The following is a 21,549-nucleotide window of genomic DNA, read 5'->3' on the forward strand; positions in this document are numbered from 1 at the left end:
CCTCTTATAAGGCCATGTCTCACCTGTTCTACATGACTTCTTTATGTTTTCAAACCTAGAACCACCTTTATGATTCTTACACATTAACAAATCCAGCATCAGCATGATGTACAACCTTGCTCATCTCAAGAACACAACTTCTTTGTGGTCTCGGAAAACATTTCCCAGAAGATTTCGTGTCAGTGATACTGGTCTCTGCTTTTATTTTGTTATTCGATATATTTTTTATTTATATTTCAAATGTTTTCCCCTTTCCTGGCTCCCAGCTCCCCAAAAATCCCATGAGCCCTCTTCCCTCCTCCTGTTCCCCCATCCACCCCTTCCTACTTCCATGTTCTGGTATTGCCCTATACTGCTGCACTGAGCCTTTCCAGAACCAGGGACCACTCCTCAGTTCTTCTTGGACATCATTTGATATGTGGATTATGTCTTGGGTATTCCAAGTTTCTAGGCTAATATAATAGGCTTCTCAGTGAGTGCATACAATGATTCATCTTTGGAGACTGGGTTATCTCACTTAGTATGCCGTTCTCCAGCTCCATCCATTTGTCTAAGAATTTCATGAATGAATTGTTTCTAATGGCTGAAAGTACTCCATTGTGTATATATGCCACATTTTTTGTATCCATCCCTCCTTTGAGGGACATCTGGGTTCTTTCCAGCTTCTGGCTATTATAAATAGGGCTGCTATGAACATAGTGGAGCATGTGTCCTTATTACATGCTGGGGAATTCTCTAGGTATATGCCCAGGAGTGGTATAGCAGGGTCCTCTGGTAGTTTTATGTCCAGTTTTCTGAGGAACCGCCAGACTGATTTCCAATGTGGTTGTACCAATTTGCAACCCCACCAGCAGTGGAGGATTGTTCATCTTTCTCCACATCCTCACTTATACCTCCTGTCTCCTGAGATTTTAATTTTAGCCATTCTGACTGGTGTGAGGTGAAATCTCAGTGTTGTTTTGATTTGCATTTCCCTAATGACTAATGATGTTGAACATTTTTTTTTACATTTTTTATTCGATATATTTTTTATTTACATTTCAAATGATTTCCCCTTTTCTAGCCCCCCACTCTCCGAAAGTCCCGCAAGCCCCCTTCTCTCCTCCTGTCCTCCCACCCACCCCTTCCCACTTCCCCGTTCTGGTTTTGCCGAATACTGCTTCACTGAGTCTTTCCAGAACATTTTTTAAGATGCTTCTCAGCCATCTGAAGCTCTTAAGGTGAAATTTCTTTGTTTAGCTCTGTCCGCTATTTTTAATAGGGTTATTTGGTTTTCTGGGTTCTAATTTCTTGAGTTCTTTGTATATATTGGATGTTAGCCCTCTGTCATATGTAGGGTTGGTGAAGAACTTTTCCCAATTTGTTGGTTGCTGATTTATCCTTTTGATGGTGTCCTTTGCCTTACAGAAACTTTTCTTAATCACCACTAACTTCTTGTCTCTAGCTCTCCATCTTCAATTGTTTCAGTAGTCCCTTCTATTGTTCACTTTAAAGCCAGAGACATATTGCTGAAGCTACATAATTCTGCTGCTTGCTGTGCCTGGAACATGGGACCTTTGCTCCATTGAATCTTCACTAGCTTTTTGTTTTCAGTGATTTCATTAACTTTCTTAGCTTGGTTGTCTTTGAACTTGCTCTGTAGTGTGAACTTTAGCTCACTGATCTGCATGCCTCTGCCTCCAGATTTCTACAATTAAAAGTACTGACTACTATGCTTATCTATATCTTATACTAAGTTTATCTTTACCTTGAACTCATTCTGTACCTGGCTGGCCTTGAACTCAGAACTCTCTTTGTTCTTGAAATTAAAGGAGTCCACCATCTTCCCTGGGCCTACACAATTTGAGACCTCTGTACCTCATGATCAGGATCTTAGGTGTGTGCTCTCCATTTTCTGATTTGCTGTTCATATCAGATTAAAAGTCAAAATGAAAGTTATAATCAGATAATATGACTAACATGCTATAACTATGCACTTATTCAATTGTAAACATATAAACAACAAGTTTAACTTGGTGGGATCTTCCCCCAAGGTCCCCACTCCCTTATTCTGTTTATCTCCTTGAAAAAAACATAGAATTCAGCATTATTTTATTCCTGGTACCCTATTATGGCTTGAATGATATAATATTTTATTTTTCCTTTCTCAGTTTGTTATGGCTGAATAAAATCCTCTTCATAAATGTAAGCCACAGGGTAAAATCTATGCTAAGATTTTTTTTTTTAAGTGCAACCTTCTTCATTGCAACCAATCTGAATCTCTTCATCTTAGCCTCAGGCAGACTCCCCAGAAAATGCCAAAAAAGTGCCATATTCTTCACAAAAACAGCATAAGATCAATTTCCAGGCAACATGCTAAAATTATCTCCTTTGAAAACTTGAGAGCAAGAGCCACACATTTCAAATCACCTTCAGCACCACTATCTTTCATATTCATACTAGGATAGTCCATTTAACCCCACTGGAAGCCTTCTAAGGCTTCCCAAGTCGAACCTCCCCCATTCTTTATACCTCCAAATACCTCGTCAGACTTATCACAGCAGTAACACAGTCCCTGGTACCACCTTTAGTTTTAGTTAGGGTTCTGATAGCCAACATCAAACTAAATGGAGAGAAACTTGAAGCAATCCTTCTAAAATCAGGGACTAGACAAGGCTGTCCTCTCTCTCCATATCTTTTCAATATAGCACTTGAAATTCTAGCAAGAACAATTAGACAACATAAGGAAGTCAAAGGGATACAAATTGGAAAGGAAGTAATCAAAGTATCACTATTTTCAGATGATATGATAGTATACTTAAGTGACCCAAAAAACTCCAACAGAGAACTCTGGCAACTGAGAAACAACTTCAGCAAAGTTGTTGGTTATAAAATCAACTAATGCAAACCAGTAGCCTTCCTATACTCAAATCAGGCTGAGAAGGAAATTATAGAAATGACACCCTTCAAAATAGCCACAAACAATATAAAGTATCTTATTGTGACTTTAACCAAGCAAGTGAAAGACCTATATGGCAAGAACTTCAGATCTCTGAAGAAGGAAATTGAAGAAGACCTCAGAAAATGGAAAAAAAACTTCTATGCTCTTGGAATGGCATGATTAATATAGTAAAAATGGCCATCTTGCCAAAAGCAATCTACAGATTCAGTGCAATCCCCATCAAAACCCCAACTTAGTTCTTCATAGAGTCAGAAAGAACAATTCTCAAATTTATCTGGAATAACAAAAACCCACAATAGCTAAAACTATTCTCAACAGTAAAAGAACTGCTGGGGAATCAGTATCCCGGACCTCAAGTAATAGTTTTAAAAATTGGGGGAATCAGTATCCCAAACCTACAGAGCAATAGTTTTAAAAATTGCATGGTATTGGTACAGTGAAAGGCAGGTACAACAATGAAATAGGATTGAAGACCCAGAAATGAATCCACTCACCTATGGTCACTTGATCTTTGATAAAGGAGCTGAAACTAAGCTCAACTCCAAGTGGATCAAGGACCTCCACATAAAACTAGACACACTGAAACTAGTAGAAAAGAAACTGGGGAAGACCCTTGAGGACATGGACACAGGGGAAAAGTTCCTGAATAGAAACACCAATAGCTTATGCTCTAAGATCAAGAATTGACAAATGGGACCTCATGAAATTACAAAGTTTCTGTAAGGCAAAGGACACTGTCAGAAGGACAATACAGCAACCAACAAATTGGGAAAAGATCTTCACCAACCCTATACCCAACAGAGGGCTAATATCCAATATATATATATATATATATCAAGAACTTAGACTCCAGAGAGCCAAATAACCCTATTAATAAATGGGGTACAGAACTAAACAAAGAATTTTTCACCTGAAGAACTTCAAATGGCTGTGAAACACCTTAAGAAATGTTTAGCTTCATTGGTCATTAGGGAAATGCAAATCAATTCAACCCTGAGATTTCACCTCACACCAGTCAGAGTGACTAAGAATCAAAACTCAGGAGACAGCAGGTGTTGGCAAGGATGTGGAGAAAGGAACACTCCTCCACTGCTGGTGGGAATGTAAGTTGGTACAACCACTCTGGAAATCAGTCTGGAGGTTCCTCAGAAAACTGGGCAAGACACTTCCGGAGGACCCTGCTATACCACTCCTGGGCATATACCTAGAGGATTCCCCAACATGCAATAAAGACACATGTTCCACTATGTTCATAGCAGCCTTATTTATAATAGCTAGAAGCTGGAAAGAAACCAGGTGTTCCTCAATGGAGGAACGGATACAGAAAATGTGGTATATTTTCACAATGGAAAACTACTCAGCAATTAAAATCAATGAATTCATGAAATTCTTAGGAAAATGGTTGGAACTGGACAATATCATCCTAAGTGAGGTAACTCATTCACAAAAGAACACACATGGAATGCAGTCACTGATAAGTGGATATTAGCCTAGAAGCTCTGAATACCCAAGACACAACTCACATATGAAATCATTCCCAAGAAGAAGGAAGGAAAGGGACCTGGTCCTGGAAAACTTTGATGCAGCATTGTAGGGGATTACCAGGACAGAGGAGTGGGAGGGGGTTGAGTGGGGAAAGGTTGGAGTGAAGAGGGCTTATGGGTCTTATGGGGAGTGGCGGACTGTGAAAGGGAAAATCTTTTAAACTGTAAACAAAAATATAGAAAAAATTTAAAAAGATAATAATAGAACTCTAAAAAAAAAAAAAAGAAAAAAAAAAGAACTGAAGAAGTTAGACTCCAGAGAACCAAATAACCCTAATAAAAATGGGGTACAGAGCTGAACAAAGAATTTTTTAACTCAGGAATATCTAATGGCTGGGAATCATCTAAAGAAATATTTGACTTCCTTAGTAATCAGGGAAATGCAAGTCAAACAACCCTGAGATTTCACCTCACACCAGTGATATTGGTGACAGTCACAAACTCATGGGACAGTAAAAGCTGGAGATGATTTGGAGAAAGAGGGACACTCCTCCACTGCTGGTGGGATTGCAAGCTGGTACAACCACTTTGGAAATCAGTTTGGAGTTCCCTCAGAAAATTGGGCATAATAGTACAGGAGGACCCTGTTATACGACTCCTGGGCATATACCTAGAGTATTCTTCAGCATGTAATAATGAATTATAAAGGACAACATTTCATATGGCCAACTTATAGTTTCAGAAGTTCTGGAAAAGACAAGCTCTTAGGCAGATAGGAGAATGGTCCCAAAGCCCACCCCCAAAGTGACACATTTCTCCATCAAGGTCTCATCTGCTCCAACAAGGCCTCCAACAAGTGACTCCTACTAATAGTGTCACTCACTGGTCCAAGTATATCCAAGCCACCACAGAATGTTTTCCATTCTCTTTCAGTTATGACTACTCTTTCATTGATATAATAGTCTGGTCTAGTGGCATCTATATGCTTTCAAAACTTGTAGATTCATAATATAATCCCTTGGGCCTCCTTTTATATGTGATTTGATCATTCCCTTTGCTACTTTCATTATTATTTCTTTGTTTCATACACTTTGTGTTTTGAATATTATACAATAAAGAGAGTTTCTTTTCTGATTCTATTTTCTATTCTGTACGTCTCTTGGGTATTGGTTGACATTTTGTTCCTTACAGTGGGGATGTTTTCTACAATTTTGTTATAAATACATTTTATGTTTTTGACCTGGATCTCTTCTCATTCTAAACCTATTATTTGTAGGTTTGGTATTTTATAATTTCTCAGAGATCCTGCAGGGATTTGTTTTGTTGAATTTTTCAATTGTTTTTCTTTTGACTAAATAATCCAATCCCTTTTCCTTTTGTTCAAGACCTGACATTCTCTATTATTCTTGGTGAAATCTAATAGATGAGGCTTTCCTTTGAATAATTTGAATTGCTGATTTTTTTCTTGTATTCAAAGTTTTATTTAGTTCTTTCCTTTTAAAGTTATTTTATCTCTTTTTTAAATTATGTTTTAGTACGATAAATTGTCTACATTATTTTTTTCAACTGGATTCTCTGTCATTATTATGGCATTTTTTTATGCTCCTTACTTTTTTGTTAATATTTAATATTGTTATTTTGAAATAATTGTCTTAGAAATTATTTAGATCAGTTTTCTCAGGACTATTATTATGAGAAGAATATTTTTGTTATATATTTATTGTTTTGGTTATTTGTGTTTGTGTATTTACAGTGTGATATCAGCATCTGGAATTAGGTAATGGGTGGTATTTCTTTGTAAGGAAATCTTATCTCTTTTTAGTTAAATAGTAATTTTAAGGTTTGTGTCCTGTTACTCCCACTAGTCACATGGTTGAAAAGATATATATGTCTTAGATTTCAGTTTTGGGGCAATTCTATATTAATGTTCAAATTGGGTTTCAGAAGTAGTAATATGTTACCTCATGCTAAGTGAGGTATCAAAGCTCAAGAGAAGACCTCCTAATGAGTTATAACATTCTTAGACAATGTCCATAATTCTGAGGTTGGGTGCTTAGGAATTTTCCTGAGGGAATGGGTAGTGTTGTTATTGTCAAAAATGAGTTTAGGACATATCTGTACAAGAAGTCTAGGTAGTGGTGTTCCAAACACCTGTTCTTCAGGCCAATCATGGGGGGTGCATGGACTTACTAGCGAGAGCTAGTACCCTTTCTGAATAAGAAAAATGCTCTAATTTCAGGGATGTTGGAGCTGGAAAAGATATTTAAGGGTCAGCCTTGAGATAAGGACCAATGTGTGCTTTGAGTGGGAGTTAAATTAGTGTAAGAAATCTCAGCTTTCTAATGCAAACATGAGACTTATTGGAAGAATACATGGACTTAGCACCATGTGTTAGGGTTTCAATCAGAGAAGTATAGTAAGCACAATAGGATAGTCCAAGAAAAATGGTATTCTGGCAAGTCTCATGTTTGAGTGGATTTACTAGTATTGGTTTAGTGACCCTCCCTGAAGTGGGACCATCTTCATGTACTTAATATGGGTGTTGTAGTTGATAAGAATATTATCTATGCCTAAGAAAAACCAGGAAAGGGGATAACACTTGAAATGTAAATAAAATATCTAATAAAAAAAGAAAGGATCATGTGTGAGAATCAGAGATGAGTGTAATTTTCTAGATAGATGTACTTGAACTGGGTGGAAGATTTAGTATTTTCTGGGTAGAGATGGATTTATGATTGTTCTTCAGTGATTAATGGGGTTAGTAGAATAAACTGGATTACCCAACCTGAAGTGAGTATCTGAAAGGTGGCTCAGAAAGGTCATGGTGGTCACATATAGCTTTATTTTTTAGATCCCAGGAACAAATGGATAGGGATAACACTGCACACATTCAGCTGTGTCGTCCCCAATCAGACATCTGTCAAGATAATTTCTCAAAGACATTGCAACAGGAGTGTCTGATCTGAGGAATCACCAAATTTAGATACCCTCTTCCCAGAAGATTATTTTTCTCAAGTTGACAATAAAAATTAAATTATAAAATGTCAGGTCAAAAATTATTCCACAATGTACTAGTGCCTATCATTTTCAATACTCTGATAGATTTGTTAAAGTTAATTCATGTATACATTTATTTCTAGATTTATTTCAGTTATGTATAATTCTTGTGATATTCTAACTTTCATAGTTTCTCCCATACAGTGCAATCATTTTATTACTTATCATATTTTCATTCTATGACTTTATTATATGTATATTTAATCTCATAACATCTTAGTACCTGTCCTAGTAAGGGATTTACTGCTGTGAACAGACACCATTACCAATGCAAGTTTTATAAAAGACAACATTTAATTGTGGCTGGCTTACAGGCTCAGAGGTTCAGTCTATTGTCATCAAGGCAGAAACATCCAAGCATATAGAGTGCAGGAGGAGCTGAAAGTTCTACATCTTCATCTGAAGGCTGCTAGTGGAAGACTGACTTCCATGCAACTAGTGGTCTTAAGCCCACATCCACAGTGACACGCCTACTCCAATAAGGCCACACTTCCTAATAGGGTTACTTCCTGGGCCGATCATATATGAACCATCACATTCCTCTCCCTGGTCCCCATAGGCTTGTTCAAACATGAGTCCATGGGGGCCATACTTTAGCATAGCATAATGCAAAATACATTTAGTCCAACTTCAAAAGTCCCTGTAGTCTATAGCAGTCTCAACAGTGTTAAAAGTCCAAAGTTCAAGGTCTCTTTTGAGATTCATCCAATCACATAACTGTAGTCCTGCAAGCCAGATAGGAAACCAGCTGGACAAAGTCCAAACTCTGCATCTCCATGTCTGATGGCAAAGCAGTCTTCAGCTATCCAACTCCTTTTTCATCTTTGTTGACTGCAACCAGGTTCTTTCTCCTGTGCTTGTTCCACTCCCTTTTAACAGCTTTCCTTAGCAGGCATCCTGTGACTCTGGCATCTTTACCATTTTGGGGTCCCCATGTCAATTTCAGCCTCACAGCTTCTTGTCCCAATGTCTGAGATCCACACATGATCTTCTGTGCATCTCCAAAGAACTGGTGTCACTTTTCCTGCTTTGCCCTTTATAGCACTCTAAGTTCAGTTTGATCCACTCTGCTGCCACTGCTGTTATTGGTGGTCATCTCATGGTACTGGCATCTCCAATATGCTAGGGTCTTCCACTGAAACTCACCAAAGCCTCTCATAGGATCTCTTCATGGTACCAAGTCTCAACTCCTTTGCATGACCCCTTCAGTCCTGAGCTGTCAATTACAACTGAGGGTACACTTTCACCAATGGCCTTCCATGACCTTTCACAGGGCCAAACCTCAGCTGTTCTTCATGATGCCTTCAAAACCAGTACCACCTGGATGATTCTTACATGTTACCAAGTAGAGCTGCAGCATAAGGTACAACCTTGGCTATCTCTGGAATACAGCTTCTTTGTGCTGCAAGAAAACACTTCCCAGAAGATTTCACCTCAGTGATGCTGGTCTTTCTTAATCACCACTAATTTCTTAGCTCCAGCTAATCAGCATCAATTGTCCCAGTAGTCTCCATCTCCTCTTGAATATAAAGCCAGAGACACATGGCTGAGTTCTGCTGCTTGCAGAAGCTGGAACATAGGCCCACTTGTTCTATTATGTTATCATTAGCTTCCTTTTTCCCACCTCCTTCACTGCCTAAGTTGGCTGCCCTGAATCTTGCTAAACACTGGGATAAAAGGTGAGGACCACCAAGCCTGGATTTATGTTTTTCTTCACCTAAAATTTGTTCTATTCTAGGCTGGCTTTGAACTCAGAGATCTGCTTATCTTTGCCTCCTGGGATTAAAGGTTTGTACTATCACACCTGGACCTAAATTTAGCTCGGTGGAATCTTGCCCCCAGGTCACCACTCCCTTAATTTAATTTAATATCCTTGAATTAAGCTCCATTTCATTTCCTGGAGTCCCTTTAATACTCAAACTATATATTTTGTACTTTTCCTTTCTCAGCTTGTTCAAAATTCTCTTCATCAGACTTAACCAGAGAACAAAGTCGTTGTTGGGCTTCTTTGAGACTTCCTTTGCAGATGCAATTAATATAACTCTCTTTACCTTAGCCCTAGGCATTTTGCCATTGTCAATTTGCCATTGTCTTCAGACAATGGCAAAAAGCAGCCATGTTCTTCACCATAACATCACAAAACAGTCTCTCAGTCACATATTAAAATTCTTCTCCACTGAAACCTCTAGGGCCATAAGGCCTACACAGTTCAAATGACCTTCAGCATATCTGTCTTCCATATACCTACTAGTCTGGCCCATTAAGCCCCACTTAAAACCTTTCATGGCTTTCCAAATCCAAAGTCCCCAAATCAACCTTTTTCTAAACAAAAGCATGGTTATGCCTATCACAGAAATACCCCAGTCCCTGGTACCAAATTCCATCTTAGTTAAGGTTTTACTGCTGTGAAGAGAAACCATAACCAATGCAAATTTTATAAAAGACAACATTTAATTGGGGATGGCTTACTGGCTTAGAGATTCAGCCCATTGTCATCAAGGTAGAAACATGGCAGCATCCAGGCAGATACGGTGCAGGAGGAGCTGAAAGTTCTACATCTTCATCTGAAGGCTGCTAGTAGAAGAGTGACTTCCAGGCAACTAGGGTGAGGGTCTTAAGCCCATACCCACAGTGACACACGTACTACAACAAGGCCACAACTCCTAATAGTGTCACTCCCTGGGCCAATCATATATGAACCATCACAGTACCTATGACACCATATTTATAATAAATATATTTAATCTCATAACAACTTTGTGATTATTACAGTGCTTAATATCATATTTAATTTATATCTAACAACTGAAGATTTGTTATCTCAAACTAAGCTAATCTTTAGTACTTGAAAGGAATGTTTGTCTTAGTTAATTCTTTTTTCAAGATGAGTTCAGATAATTTTGGAATTATAAGTTTCCTAGGAAACATTTCATTAAAGATGGCAGTCATCTCAGACATGTTTTTCAGATTACCAAGAGGAGGTCACTTATCTCCATCTTAACTCTCAACATGTTTCAAGTTCATCTATAAACTACCATACTCTAATTATCTGTTCACTGTGTAATCAACCATCTCAAGGAATTAATATAATAAGTGAAAACTGAAAATACAATATAAAAATGCATTATAAAATGTTAGTGGACAAATAGATAATATATCAAACATGCTATAGCTGAAAATACGATGGAACATATATGCAATGGCATAAAAATCTCATCTTCCCACATGATAGAATAATGAAAATAACACCACATAAATGTTTTAAGTGTTCAAATACCAATACTGATAACACAAGACAAAGTATTGTACTCATCTACATTAGTTTTGAACCATGTAAAACAGATCATCAGAGAAAACATGAAATTGAATGATTTGGTTACTGTTTTTAGAAAAGACATTTATACAAACATAGTCTTAAAAGAGCATGGTTAACAAGACAATGCTAATGAAATTTAAGACTCAGTATGAAAGCCACTGACCTTTTTATTATGAAGTATTTGTCATAGTAAATCAGCATCAGATACATCTAACATACATTTAATTTTTGTAGCAATGTTAGTTGACTGATTGCATGGTTTTAGGGAATTTTCCACACTTTTTGAGGGATCTTTTTGTTTGTGCATATCTTTTATTTTGAAAACATGTGAAACAAAAAAGTAACTGCTGTTATATATTTTCATGTGAGCAAGTTAAATTACAATATTTTTTAATATTTGGATGAACTTAGGTACTGTTACATTTTACTCTGTAAGGTCCTTGGTGTCTGAAAGTCAGACTTAGCTTCTTTCAGGAGGTCACTGGTGGAATTTTTACATTTTTATGGAAGTAAAGTAAAAGGAATTTTCTTAATACTTAATTTTTCTATATTCTGAAATTCAGTTGACAGAGATGCCAAAGTTCATTTGAGTGTTGATATATTTTTGATAATGAAATGCAATGAAAATTGAAATTCTTTCTAAGAATCAATTAATGGATAATTAACATTTTTATTTTTCAGCATTGAAAGGCATATTGAGATAAATGAGCAGTTCTCTGACATTTCTGTTCTTAATTATTGCAGAGACACTTGAACAAGTTCTTTGTGTCATCAGTCATTGCCAACTAGACTAGAAGAAAAGATAAGGTCAACATCACTAACTGGCTCATCACACTCACAGCTCTAGATCAGTGAGTGCTCACCAGTGTCAAACAGGCAAGTGCTACAGATAGCACCATTATTATGTAATCCAGATTAAGGGAAAGAGACTTGATTCTATTTGAACTACTGTAGCAGATCTAACCTGTGACTAGATTTGAAAATGAGTACAGTTAAAGACATTTCTAAGGAAGTAGCACGTCAAGTTGTGAGCTCTGTCTTGCTTACTGAGGACACAGGCAAGAACCTTATTCTTTGCCTTGAAAATGAGGCTGATGAAATGGAAAATTCTACTGAACCTCTGCTTAAGAGGCCTTGTTTGTCTTCAGAGGTTGATTCAACTCCTTGCATGCCAGCTGTTGCATTTCCACTACAGGAAATACAGCAGAGTTTTGATTTAGTCTCAACCACAGCCACAGAAATAGCAGATATAGAGCTTACTGTGGGAACTATGATGCCATTACAGATTTTGCAGAATGAAAACCCAGATGAAGTATTTTCATTGGTTAATGAGGAACAGTCAACAGTTAGCAAAGCATGTTCCACAGATAAAGAAGTTAAGGAGGCTCTAACCAATCAAGGACATAAATGGAAACAGGGAATGTGGTCCAAGGAAGAAACAGATATTCTGATGAGCAATATTGAAAGGTATATGGAAGAACATGGTGTAGAGAATCCTGCAGAAATCATTTTTAAGATGTCAAAAGGTAAAAGAAAAGATTTCTACAGGTCTATATCATTGGGTCTGAATCGACCTTTGTTTTCAGTTTATAGAAGAGTTGTCCGAATGTATGATGACAGAAACCATGTGGGTAAGTACAGCCCTGAGGAAATAGTGAAGCTCAAGGAGCTCTGGCAGAAATATGGCAATGACTGGATAACAATAGGGGCCGCCATGGGAAGGAGCCCGTCTTCGGTCAAAGACAGGTGCCGACTGATTAAGGATACTTGCAACACAGGGAAATGGACCGAAGAAGAAGAACAGATTCTTGGAGATGTGGTTCATGAATTGACATGCACCGAGGTGGATGAGAAAGTCACTCAGGGTGTGTGTTGGGCAACAGTGGCTCAACGAGTGGGTACTCGCTCAGCAAAGCAGTGTCGTGCTAAATGGCTCAACTATCTGAACTGGAAACAGACTGGAGGTATTGAGTGGACAAGGAAAGATGAAGTCAATCTCATCCACAGGCTAGCAGAGCTTGATGTAGTTGATGAAAGTGAAATTCGCTGGGATGATTTAGCTAAAGGATGGGAAAGTGTTCGTTCACCACAATGGCTACGAAGTAAATGGTGGACCATCAAAAGGCAAATTACAAATCATAAGGATTTTGCATTCCCAGTCCTAGTAACATGTCTTCAACAAGAATATGAAAGCCAGAATGCCAGCCTCAGGTTCTGGGAGAATAAAACGGAATCTGAAATATTGGATAGCAACCCAGATGTCAGTGCTCAACAAGTCCCCTGTGGAGTCACAGATATAGAAGATAGTAATGCATCTGTCTTTCCAGTCCCCACGACAGGACTGCAAATTAAGTTCCAGCTAGTTCCCAGGCCATTAGCAGACTTACCTGCTGCTCTTGTTAACTCTGAAACCATAAAGCTGCCCCCTGGACCACAATAGATATTTGAAATTCTCCATTCTTTCCATCTTTTTCCATCAAACAAGTTCATCTTACGGTCTTTTCATAACTCTACTTGTTCCACAGTAAGCCTGACAACTGGTGCATCTGTTTCTCCTAACCAATCACATTTTGTTCTTTATTCCTCAAGCATCTTGTTGAGCACTCCAGTCAATTACACCTGAAATGTCATATACAAAGAATCTACTGTTGCAAAAAAATGACATTTCTTTTTCCACATCCCAAGGAAAATTGACAGTCAATAATGACATTAACCTTTTTTATCCGATTTTCATGGACTACTGCTCGTTCAAAGCAAACAATTTCCCTGAAAGAATTCCTTAGCTAAGATGTTTCTGTTACCATAAATTAATGATGCTCTTATTTATAAATTCAGAGACCTAAACTACAAAGGTTTAACTAAAAATTAATGAACCATGCTATGAGTATAGCTATAGAGTTTTCCAACACCAACAGTAAGAAGACGAAATTCATTTATATTTATTCGGTCCTTTTGTTTCTGATGAGTTAGTTACTCATCATAGTAGAGCAAGTGCATTAAACAAGTGATGACAAAACCATGCTTTGAGCTACTTAAATTCCTGGCTATATCAAGGCATCATTGTTACCTGTAAAAACACTAAGTCTCATAATCTAAAACTAGTAAGTAACAAATACTACTGGATCCTCCTTGGGCATCCTGCATGCCTGTTTGTATAGACTGATAGGATACTGGACTTGTGACATATTACTAATGTATATTTATGAACATGCAAAGATGCCAAAGAAGTGTTATGGCATTTGCAGAGGAACAGAATAATGGCCAGGAGACTTTACTTTCTATTGTCCTGATGACTCCATAGCTACTATAGGACAGCAATAACCATTGTGACTATGCCTATTTTAAACTATTGTCAACATATTTCAGATCTGATTTTAAGATAGTGTGTGCATGGACAGAGAGAAGTTTAATTGCATATATCTCCGTGTTAATGTTGTCAGGAGAAATTACTTTTTATATCATCTATTGAAAAGTGTTCAAGTTACCAAAGTTTAACTGCAGTAATATTTATTCCTTTCACCCTGACATGCTACTCATTTGAGGAGAAAGGAAGTTTGATTAATGAGGAAGTTTTCACATGAGTCCTAACACAATAGGCTAGTGCTTTCTTGTTATAAATACAGGGGCTTTTGGAAAAAATTGTGGTAGTTACTCCATTGTTGGCAGTTGGAGCTGATTTTGATAGCAAAATGTAGTTTGTAAGTTAAGAAGAGTCAGTACAGTTTTGCTGTTCTTTAAGAGAACACAAGTTACTAAACAAACCCAATAATAGCTAAGAAGTTTCCAAACTTTCATCTGAAACCAGTAGTTTACAGTTACCACACTGAAGTCAAACTACATGGAAAAAGAGGTACTCTGCCTGAAACTGATAACCAGAGTATTTTATTACATATTGTCTTATATCAATTAAACAGAAGTTAGAGAAAGAATTTCAGTTGTACCTTCACCAGGCAATATGCTTCATGGATGGCAAATTTAAAGACAAAATTTACATCTGTAAAAGTGAAACAGATCACTAGTCATTCCTACTATTTATGTCTAAACTGGCTTCTATATTCTAATTGACATGATTGCTATAAAAATTCACAAAAGTATAATTATATAATTTGGATAAGAATAATTACAGGCATAATTAAGTACTTCTACATTAAGAAACCCCAAAATGAGTAAGAAATGTTGGTTGAATACTGAATAATATGTGTGTGTTCAGTTCAAGAATAAAACTGTCTTCTTACAGTGTAAAAGTTTAAGATTTTTTTGTGTGTGTTGGTTAAATTTTTCATTCTACATGAAAGGGTGTTTAGCTCAATCATTTAAACTTCAGTCATGAGAAAATTTTCAGTGTTTGAGGACACAGGATCTGTTAAGAAAAGTGAAGGACATGGAGGAGCCTCCTCCCTTATACTGCCTGCACAATACATTGCTTGAAAAAAAAATCACTGTTATATATCAAAGAGTAACTTAGAGTAGGACATACCCTGATTTCAGCAAAATTACTGTCCAGTTTTGAGTACTAAAGTACTTTTAATCATGTCTATTCCTGAGACTCTTCTCTTTACCTTGGTATCTCACCTGAGGCAAATTTTTACCCATGTTTATGGATATTACTATATATATCAAACAACATAGCAAATTCTCTCTCTCTCTCTCTCTCTATATATATATATATATATATATATATATATATATATATATATATATATATATATATATATATATATATGGTATATGTGTATATATATGAGTGCAGATTAAAGTGGGTGCAATAAATTAAAGGTGCTTCCAAATCAATCTAATCTAAGTTATCATAGATATTCAGTGAACAAGACAAATGAAGGAGGACCAGCCCATGGCAAATGTTGCTATCAACTTTGACTTTGAGACTATAAAAATAAAGGTAAAAGCACTGAGCATGATCCAAAGCAAGAAATGTATACATGTTGGTGTATACATGCAAATTGAATAAAAGGTAAACAATTGAGTATACTGCTTTAACACAGAGGAATAGAAGGGAATGTGGAATCCCCTGTCCGTGATCGTCCTACTAGGTATTAAACACTGGATGGACATGAATCCATGACAATACAGGAGTTACATGTCCATCACTTTACAGAATTTGGGTGACAGAGTTTTACCCTTTTCTTAGTCTGGTGTGTCCTGTGTTTTCTTTCTTTCTTTTTTTCCTTTTTTTCTTTTTAATTTATTGAGTATCATCCTCATTTACATTGCCAATGGTAAAACCTTTCCCGGTTTCCCCCCCTCCCCAAAGACCCTCAACCCCTCCTCCCATCCCCTGCATCCACATATATACCCCTCCACCCGACACACTCCCACCTCACCCACACAAACTGATTTCCCATTGTTGGGGCATCTATTGAGCCTTCACCTGACCAAGGACCACTCATCCCACAGATGCCCAACAAGGCATTCCTCTGCCACACTTTTGTCTGCAACCATGTGTACCCCTTGGTTGATGGCTTAGTCCCTGGGAGCCCTGGGACATCTAGGTGGCCAAAATTGTTGTTTCCATGGGGCTGCAAACCCCTTCATCTCCTCTGGATCACCTTCCAGCTCCTCCATTGGGGACCCCACACTCAGTCCAATAGCTGACTGCTAGCACCTGCCTCTGTATGTGTAAGGCTCTGGCAGGGCTCCTCCGGAGACAACCATGGCATGTTCCTTTTGGTATACACTTCTTGTCGACCATAATAGTGTGGGATTTACTTTGCTGAGTCTTTTTTTTTAATTTTTTTATTCGATATAATTTATTTACATTTCAAATGATTTCCCCTTTTCTAGCCCCCCCCCTCCCCGAAAGTCCCGTAAACCCCCTTCTCTTCCCCTGTCCTCCCACCCACCCCTTCCCACTTCCCCATTCTGGTTTTGCCAAATACTGCTTCACTGAGTCTTTCCAGAACCAGGGGCCACTCCTCCTTTCTTTTGTACCTCATTTGATGTGTGGATTATGTTTTGGGTATTCCAGTTTTCTAGGTTAATATCCACTTATTAGTGAGTACATACCATGATTCACCTTTTGAGTCTGGGTTACCTCACTTAGTATGATGTTCTCTAGCTCCATCCATTTGCCTAAGAATTTCATGAATTCATTGTTTCTAATGGCTGAATAGTACTCCATTGTGCAGATATACCACATTTTTTGCATCCACTCTTCTGTTGAGGGATACCTGGGTTCTTTCCAGCATCTGGCAATTATAAATAGGGCTGCTATGAACATAGTAGAGCATGTATCCTTATTACATGGTGGGGAATCCTCTGGGTATATGCCCAGGAGTGGTATAGCAGGATCTTCTGGAAGTGAGGTGCCCAGTTTTCGGAGGAACCGCCAGACTGATTTCCAGAGTGGTTGTACCAATTTGCAACCCCACCAGCAGTGGAGGAGTGTTCCTCTTTCTCCACACCCTCTCCAACACCTGCTGTCTCCTGAATTTTTAATCTTAGCCATTCTGACTGGTGTAAGATGAAATCTCAGGGTTGTTTTGATTTGCATTTCCCTAATGACTAATGAAGTTAAGCATTTTTTAGGATGCTTCTCCGCCATCCAAAGTTCTTCTGGTGAGAATTCTTTGTTTAACTCTGTACCCCATTTTTAATAGGGTTGTTTGATTTTCTGGAGTCTAACTTCTTGAGTTCTTTATATATATTGGATATTAGCCCTCTATATGATGTAGGATTGGTGAAGATCTTTTCCCAATTTGTTGGTTGCCGATTTGTCCTCTTGATAGTGTCCTTTGCCTTACAGAAACTTTGTAATTTTATGAGGTCACATTTGTCAATTATTGCTCTTAGAGCACACGCTATTGGTGTTCTGTTCAGAAACTTTCTCCCTGTACCGATGTCCTCAAGAGTCTTCCCCAGTTTCTTTTCTATTAACTTCAGAGTGTCTGGCTTTATGTGGAGGTCCTTGATCCATTTGGATTTGAGCTTAGTACAAGGAGACAAGGATGGATCAATTTGCATTCTTCTGCATGCTGACCTCCAGTTGAACCAGCACCATTTGTTGGAAAGGCTATCTTTTTTCCATTGTATGTTTTCTGCCCCTTTGTCGAGGATCAAGTGGCCATAGGTGTGTGGGTTCATTTCTGGATCTTCAATCCTGTTCCATTGATCCTCCTGCCTGTCACTGTACCAATACCATTTTGCCAAAAGTAATCTACAGATTCAATGCAATACCCATCAAAATCCCAACTCAATTCTTCACAGAGTTAGAAAGAGCAATTATCAAATTCATCTGGAACAACAAAAAACCCAGGATAGCTAAAACTATTCTCAGCAACAAAGAAAATCTGGGGGAATCAGTATCCCTGATCTCAAGCAATACTACAGAGCAATAGTGTTAAAAACTGCATGGTATTGGTACAGTGACAGGCAGGAGGATCAATGGAACAGGATTGAAGATCCAGAAATGAACCCACACACCTATGGCCACTTGATCCTCGACAAAGAGGCTGAAAACATCCAATGGAAAAAAGATAGCCTTTTCAACAAATGGTGCTGGTTCAACTGGAGGTCAGCATGCAGAAGAATGTGAATTGATCCATCCTTGTCTCCTTGTACTAAGCTCAACTCCAAAGAGATCAAGGACCTCCACATAAAGCCAGACACTCTGAAGCTAATAGAAAAGAAACTGTGGAAGACCCTTGAGGTGTCCTGTGTTTTCTAAGGCTCAATTATCTTGATACATGTTCAGGATGCCTATGTACCTCCATAGTTCTAAATTTCTTCAAACGTAATATAATGTCGTTGTCTTTCTACTCACATAAACAAATAATCAGCCTGTACTGAATGGGTGGAGCCTAAGTGATGCTGCAGTTTCGGTGTCTACTCATGGGATTGAATCATACTTCCCCCTCAAAGCAGAGTCAAATGTCTTTGAAAAATGGAGTCTTTGAGGGCACTGCCAAAACTGACTGAGTAGGGCTGAGCATGATTTCAATAAAACTACTATTTCACGTATTAAAAGACATGTAATCTATTCGGATATTTGTTGTGAATGAAAACAGAAAGTGTATTTGGAAATTGATGCCACCTAGGCATTCAGGAATAGGAATTAGTTCTCTGCTAATTAAGTAATTAAAGGGTAGAAAGAAGTATTATTGCAAAATCTTCTTGGGATTCTAGCCAGAGATATTATATGCTATTAGACAAATTGGGGTCTTTTTAAAGTCCCTAGTTTTACTATTAGAAAAATTTTAGGAAGAACTCTCAAGGACAGAAAAGAGACTCAAAGATGTTTTAAGGAGGATTTATTATTGCTTTAAAGAAAAAAACTCCAGAAGAGACAACCTATAAATCTAATAGGAGATTGGGATTTACAGGAGGAGAATGAATGTGATAAACTGGAATGGAGGTCAGTCACAGTGTGGCAGGAAGCCCAAAAGTAGCAGACATGGGAACATGAGAAAAAAAGGAACAAAGATTAGATGTAGATGTATAAAGAACTTATATTTTGGTTAACATCTAAAGAAAGAAACAAAAAGAAGAAAAATTAATGATTATGACTTTCTCATTAAGAGCTCAGAAAAGTAGACAGACACAGAAACGCTCTGTGGTTACCACAGGTATTTCATAAGTAACCAGAAAATTGGAGAGGAAAAGGATTTTATTTTAGTTAAGGTGAATCCATCTTTCCATTAATGCCCTGCTAGTCCATTCCTGCTGTAATAATAACCATTATGAAACATGTCTGTACCTAGAGGTAAATTCTATTCTAATAAGTGTCTAATAAGTGTCACTCTTGTTGCATAATGTGTTGAGTTTCATATAATGTGCTAAAACATCACATATTTAAGGGGGAAATAATTCAACCTAACACTAATTACCCATGCCACATTCTGGTGTATTGTGAGATGATTACTACTGTGCATTAAGATGATTTATTCCACTAATGCCAAGAAGCACTTGCTGACAAGGAGCATGGTATGGTTGTCCCCTGAGAGGCTTTGCCAGAGACTGACCAATATAGAGACAGATGTTTGTAGCCAACCATCAGATTGATCATGGGGACCCCAGTGGAGAAGTTAAGGGAAGGACTAAGGGAACTGAAGGGATTTGCAACCCCATAGAAAGAACAACAATATCAACCAAACAGAACTCCTAGAGTTCCCAGTGACTAAACCACCAACGAAGGTGTATGGAAGAACCCATGTCTCCAGCTGCATATGTAGCAGAAGATGACTTTATCTGGCATCAATGGGAGGGGAGGCCCTCCTGTGAAGGATTGCTGCCCCAATTTAGGGGAATTCTAGGATGGTGAGGTTGGAATAGATGGGTAGGTGGGTAGGGGAGCAACAGTAGGGGTGATGGGATATGGGGTTTGTGGAAGGGAAACCAGGAAGAGCAATAACATGTGAAATGTAAATAGATAAAATAACGAAATACACATACACTTACATCATATACATATGCATATACATCATACATATATATACATCACACACACACACACACATATATATATGTATGTTTCTCATGCCTGGGCTCTTGCCTGTAAGATTCAGTTGACCTGTCTCCAAAGTTCCACATGGCTCATGGGATAAAAGTAATGAGAGAAATTTTCCTCCTGCCTTAGGAGACAAGGTTCACTAATGGAGAAATTCAGAGTATACCCTATAACCATATTTGTGCTATCAGTAATATAAGGTTTCTCAATGTAGAAGTAGTGTAGAGGCTTATGCTCTTGTAAAAGCCTACACAATAAATAAGTATTTTCTTCTATTACACTAGTTGGTCTGTTTGTTTACATATTTAAATCTAACTGTAAGTTACATTATTTAATCTAAAGCTTGAACAATATACATTTAGTACAATTGTAGTCTAAGATCTTATAATGTGGGCTAGAGATATAGGTCAGAAGATGAGAACATTGGCTGCTCTTCCAGAGGATATAAGTTCAATTCCCAGAACACACATAGTGACACACCACTCTCTCTATCTCCAGTTATGACAACCTCTTTTGGCTTCACTGGACATTGGGCATATACCAGGTGCATAAACACACACACAAGCAAAATATTCATACAGATAATTGTTTAAAAGAAAGAAAAATATGCTATTTTATGTCACTCTTTAATTGGCATGGTTACTTAATGGTGTTTTGGCTTGGATTCCTGAAATATTAAGTCTATATTTTAGGCTACATAAATTTTAAGTATAAAATTTACATATGATTCATTATATTTATATGTACCTTAACTATTTTAACAAAATAATCATAAATACATATCCCTCCAGGTTTGCTAATAGATTATTTCTAGTGATCCTAAGACACCTTTGCTTTTGCATAAACACTGTTTCATTCTAACTAAAAAGATATACTGCCTTCACTTTCATGTGAAAATGTAGTCTAGACTATTACATATGCCACAGTACATGGAGCAGAGTGTTTCATTCTATTAGCAAAGGTAGGTGTAGGGGCTGGTTTTGTGTGTCAACTTGACACAGGTTTGAATTATCACAGAGAAAGGAGCTTCAGTTGGGGAAGTGCCTCCATGAGATCCAGCTGTGGGGCATTTTCTCAATTAGTGATCAAGGTGGGAGGGCTCCTTGTGGGTGGTGACATCCCTCGGCTGGTGCTCTTGGGTTCTGTAAGAGAGCAGGCTGAGCAAGCCAGAGGAACCAAGCCAGTAAGGATCATCCCTCCATGGCCTCTGCATCAGATCCTGCTTCCTAACCTGCTTGAGTTCCAGTCATGACTTCCTTTTGTGATGAACAGCAATGCAGAAGTGTAAGCT

The 21,549-nt window shown here is 37.9% G+C and overlaps 1 protein-coding gene across 1 annotated transcript; it reads left to right on the forward strand.

Moving 5' to 3' along the window:
- The first annotated feature begins 11,780 nt into the window (after positions 1–11,780).
- LOC127674343 (cyclin-D-binding Myb-like transcription factor 1) lies at positions 11,781–13,238 on the forward strand. Its single transcript, XM_052170125.1, has one exon. It carries the CDS (start codon positions 11,781–11,783, stop codon positions 13,236–13,238), a length of 1,458 nt encoding a protein of 485 aa, XP_052026085.1.
- Positions 13,239–21,549: the final 8,311 nt, after the last annotated feature.

The sequence above is a fragment of the Apodemus sylvaticus genome, chromosome X, assembly GCF_947179515.1.
Source record: "Apodemus sylvaticus chromosome X, mApoSyl1.1, whole genome shotgun sequence".
NCBI classification, from domain to species: Eukaryota; Metazoa; Chordata; class Mammalia; order Rodentia; family Muridae; genus Apodemus; species Apodemus sylvaticus.

Excerpts from the sequence above, each read along its gene's own strand:
- LOC127674343 (XM_052170125.1), top strand. The coding sequence starts at position 11,781 with ATGAGTACAGTTAAAGACATTTCTAAGGAAGTAGCACGTCAAGTTGTG.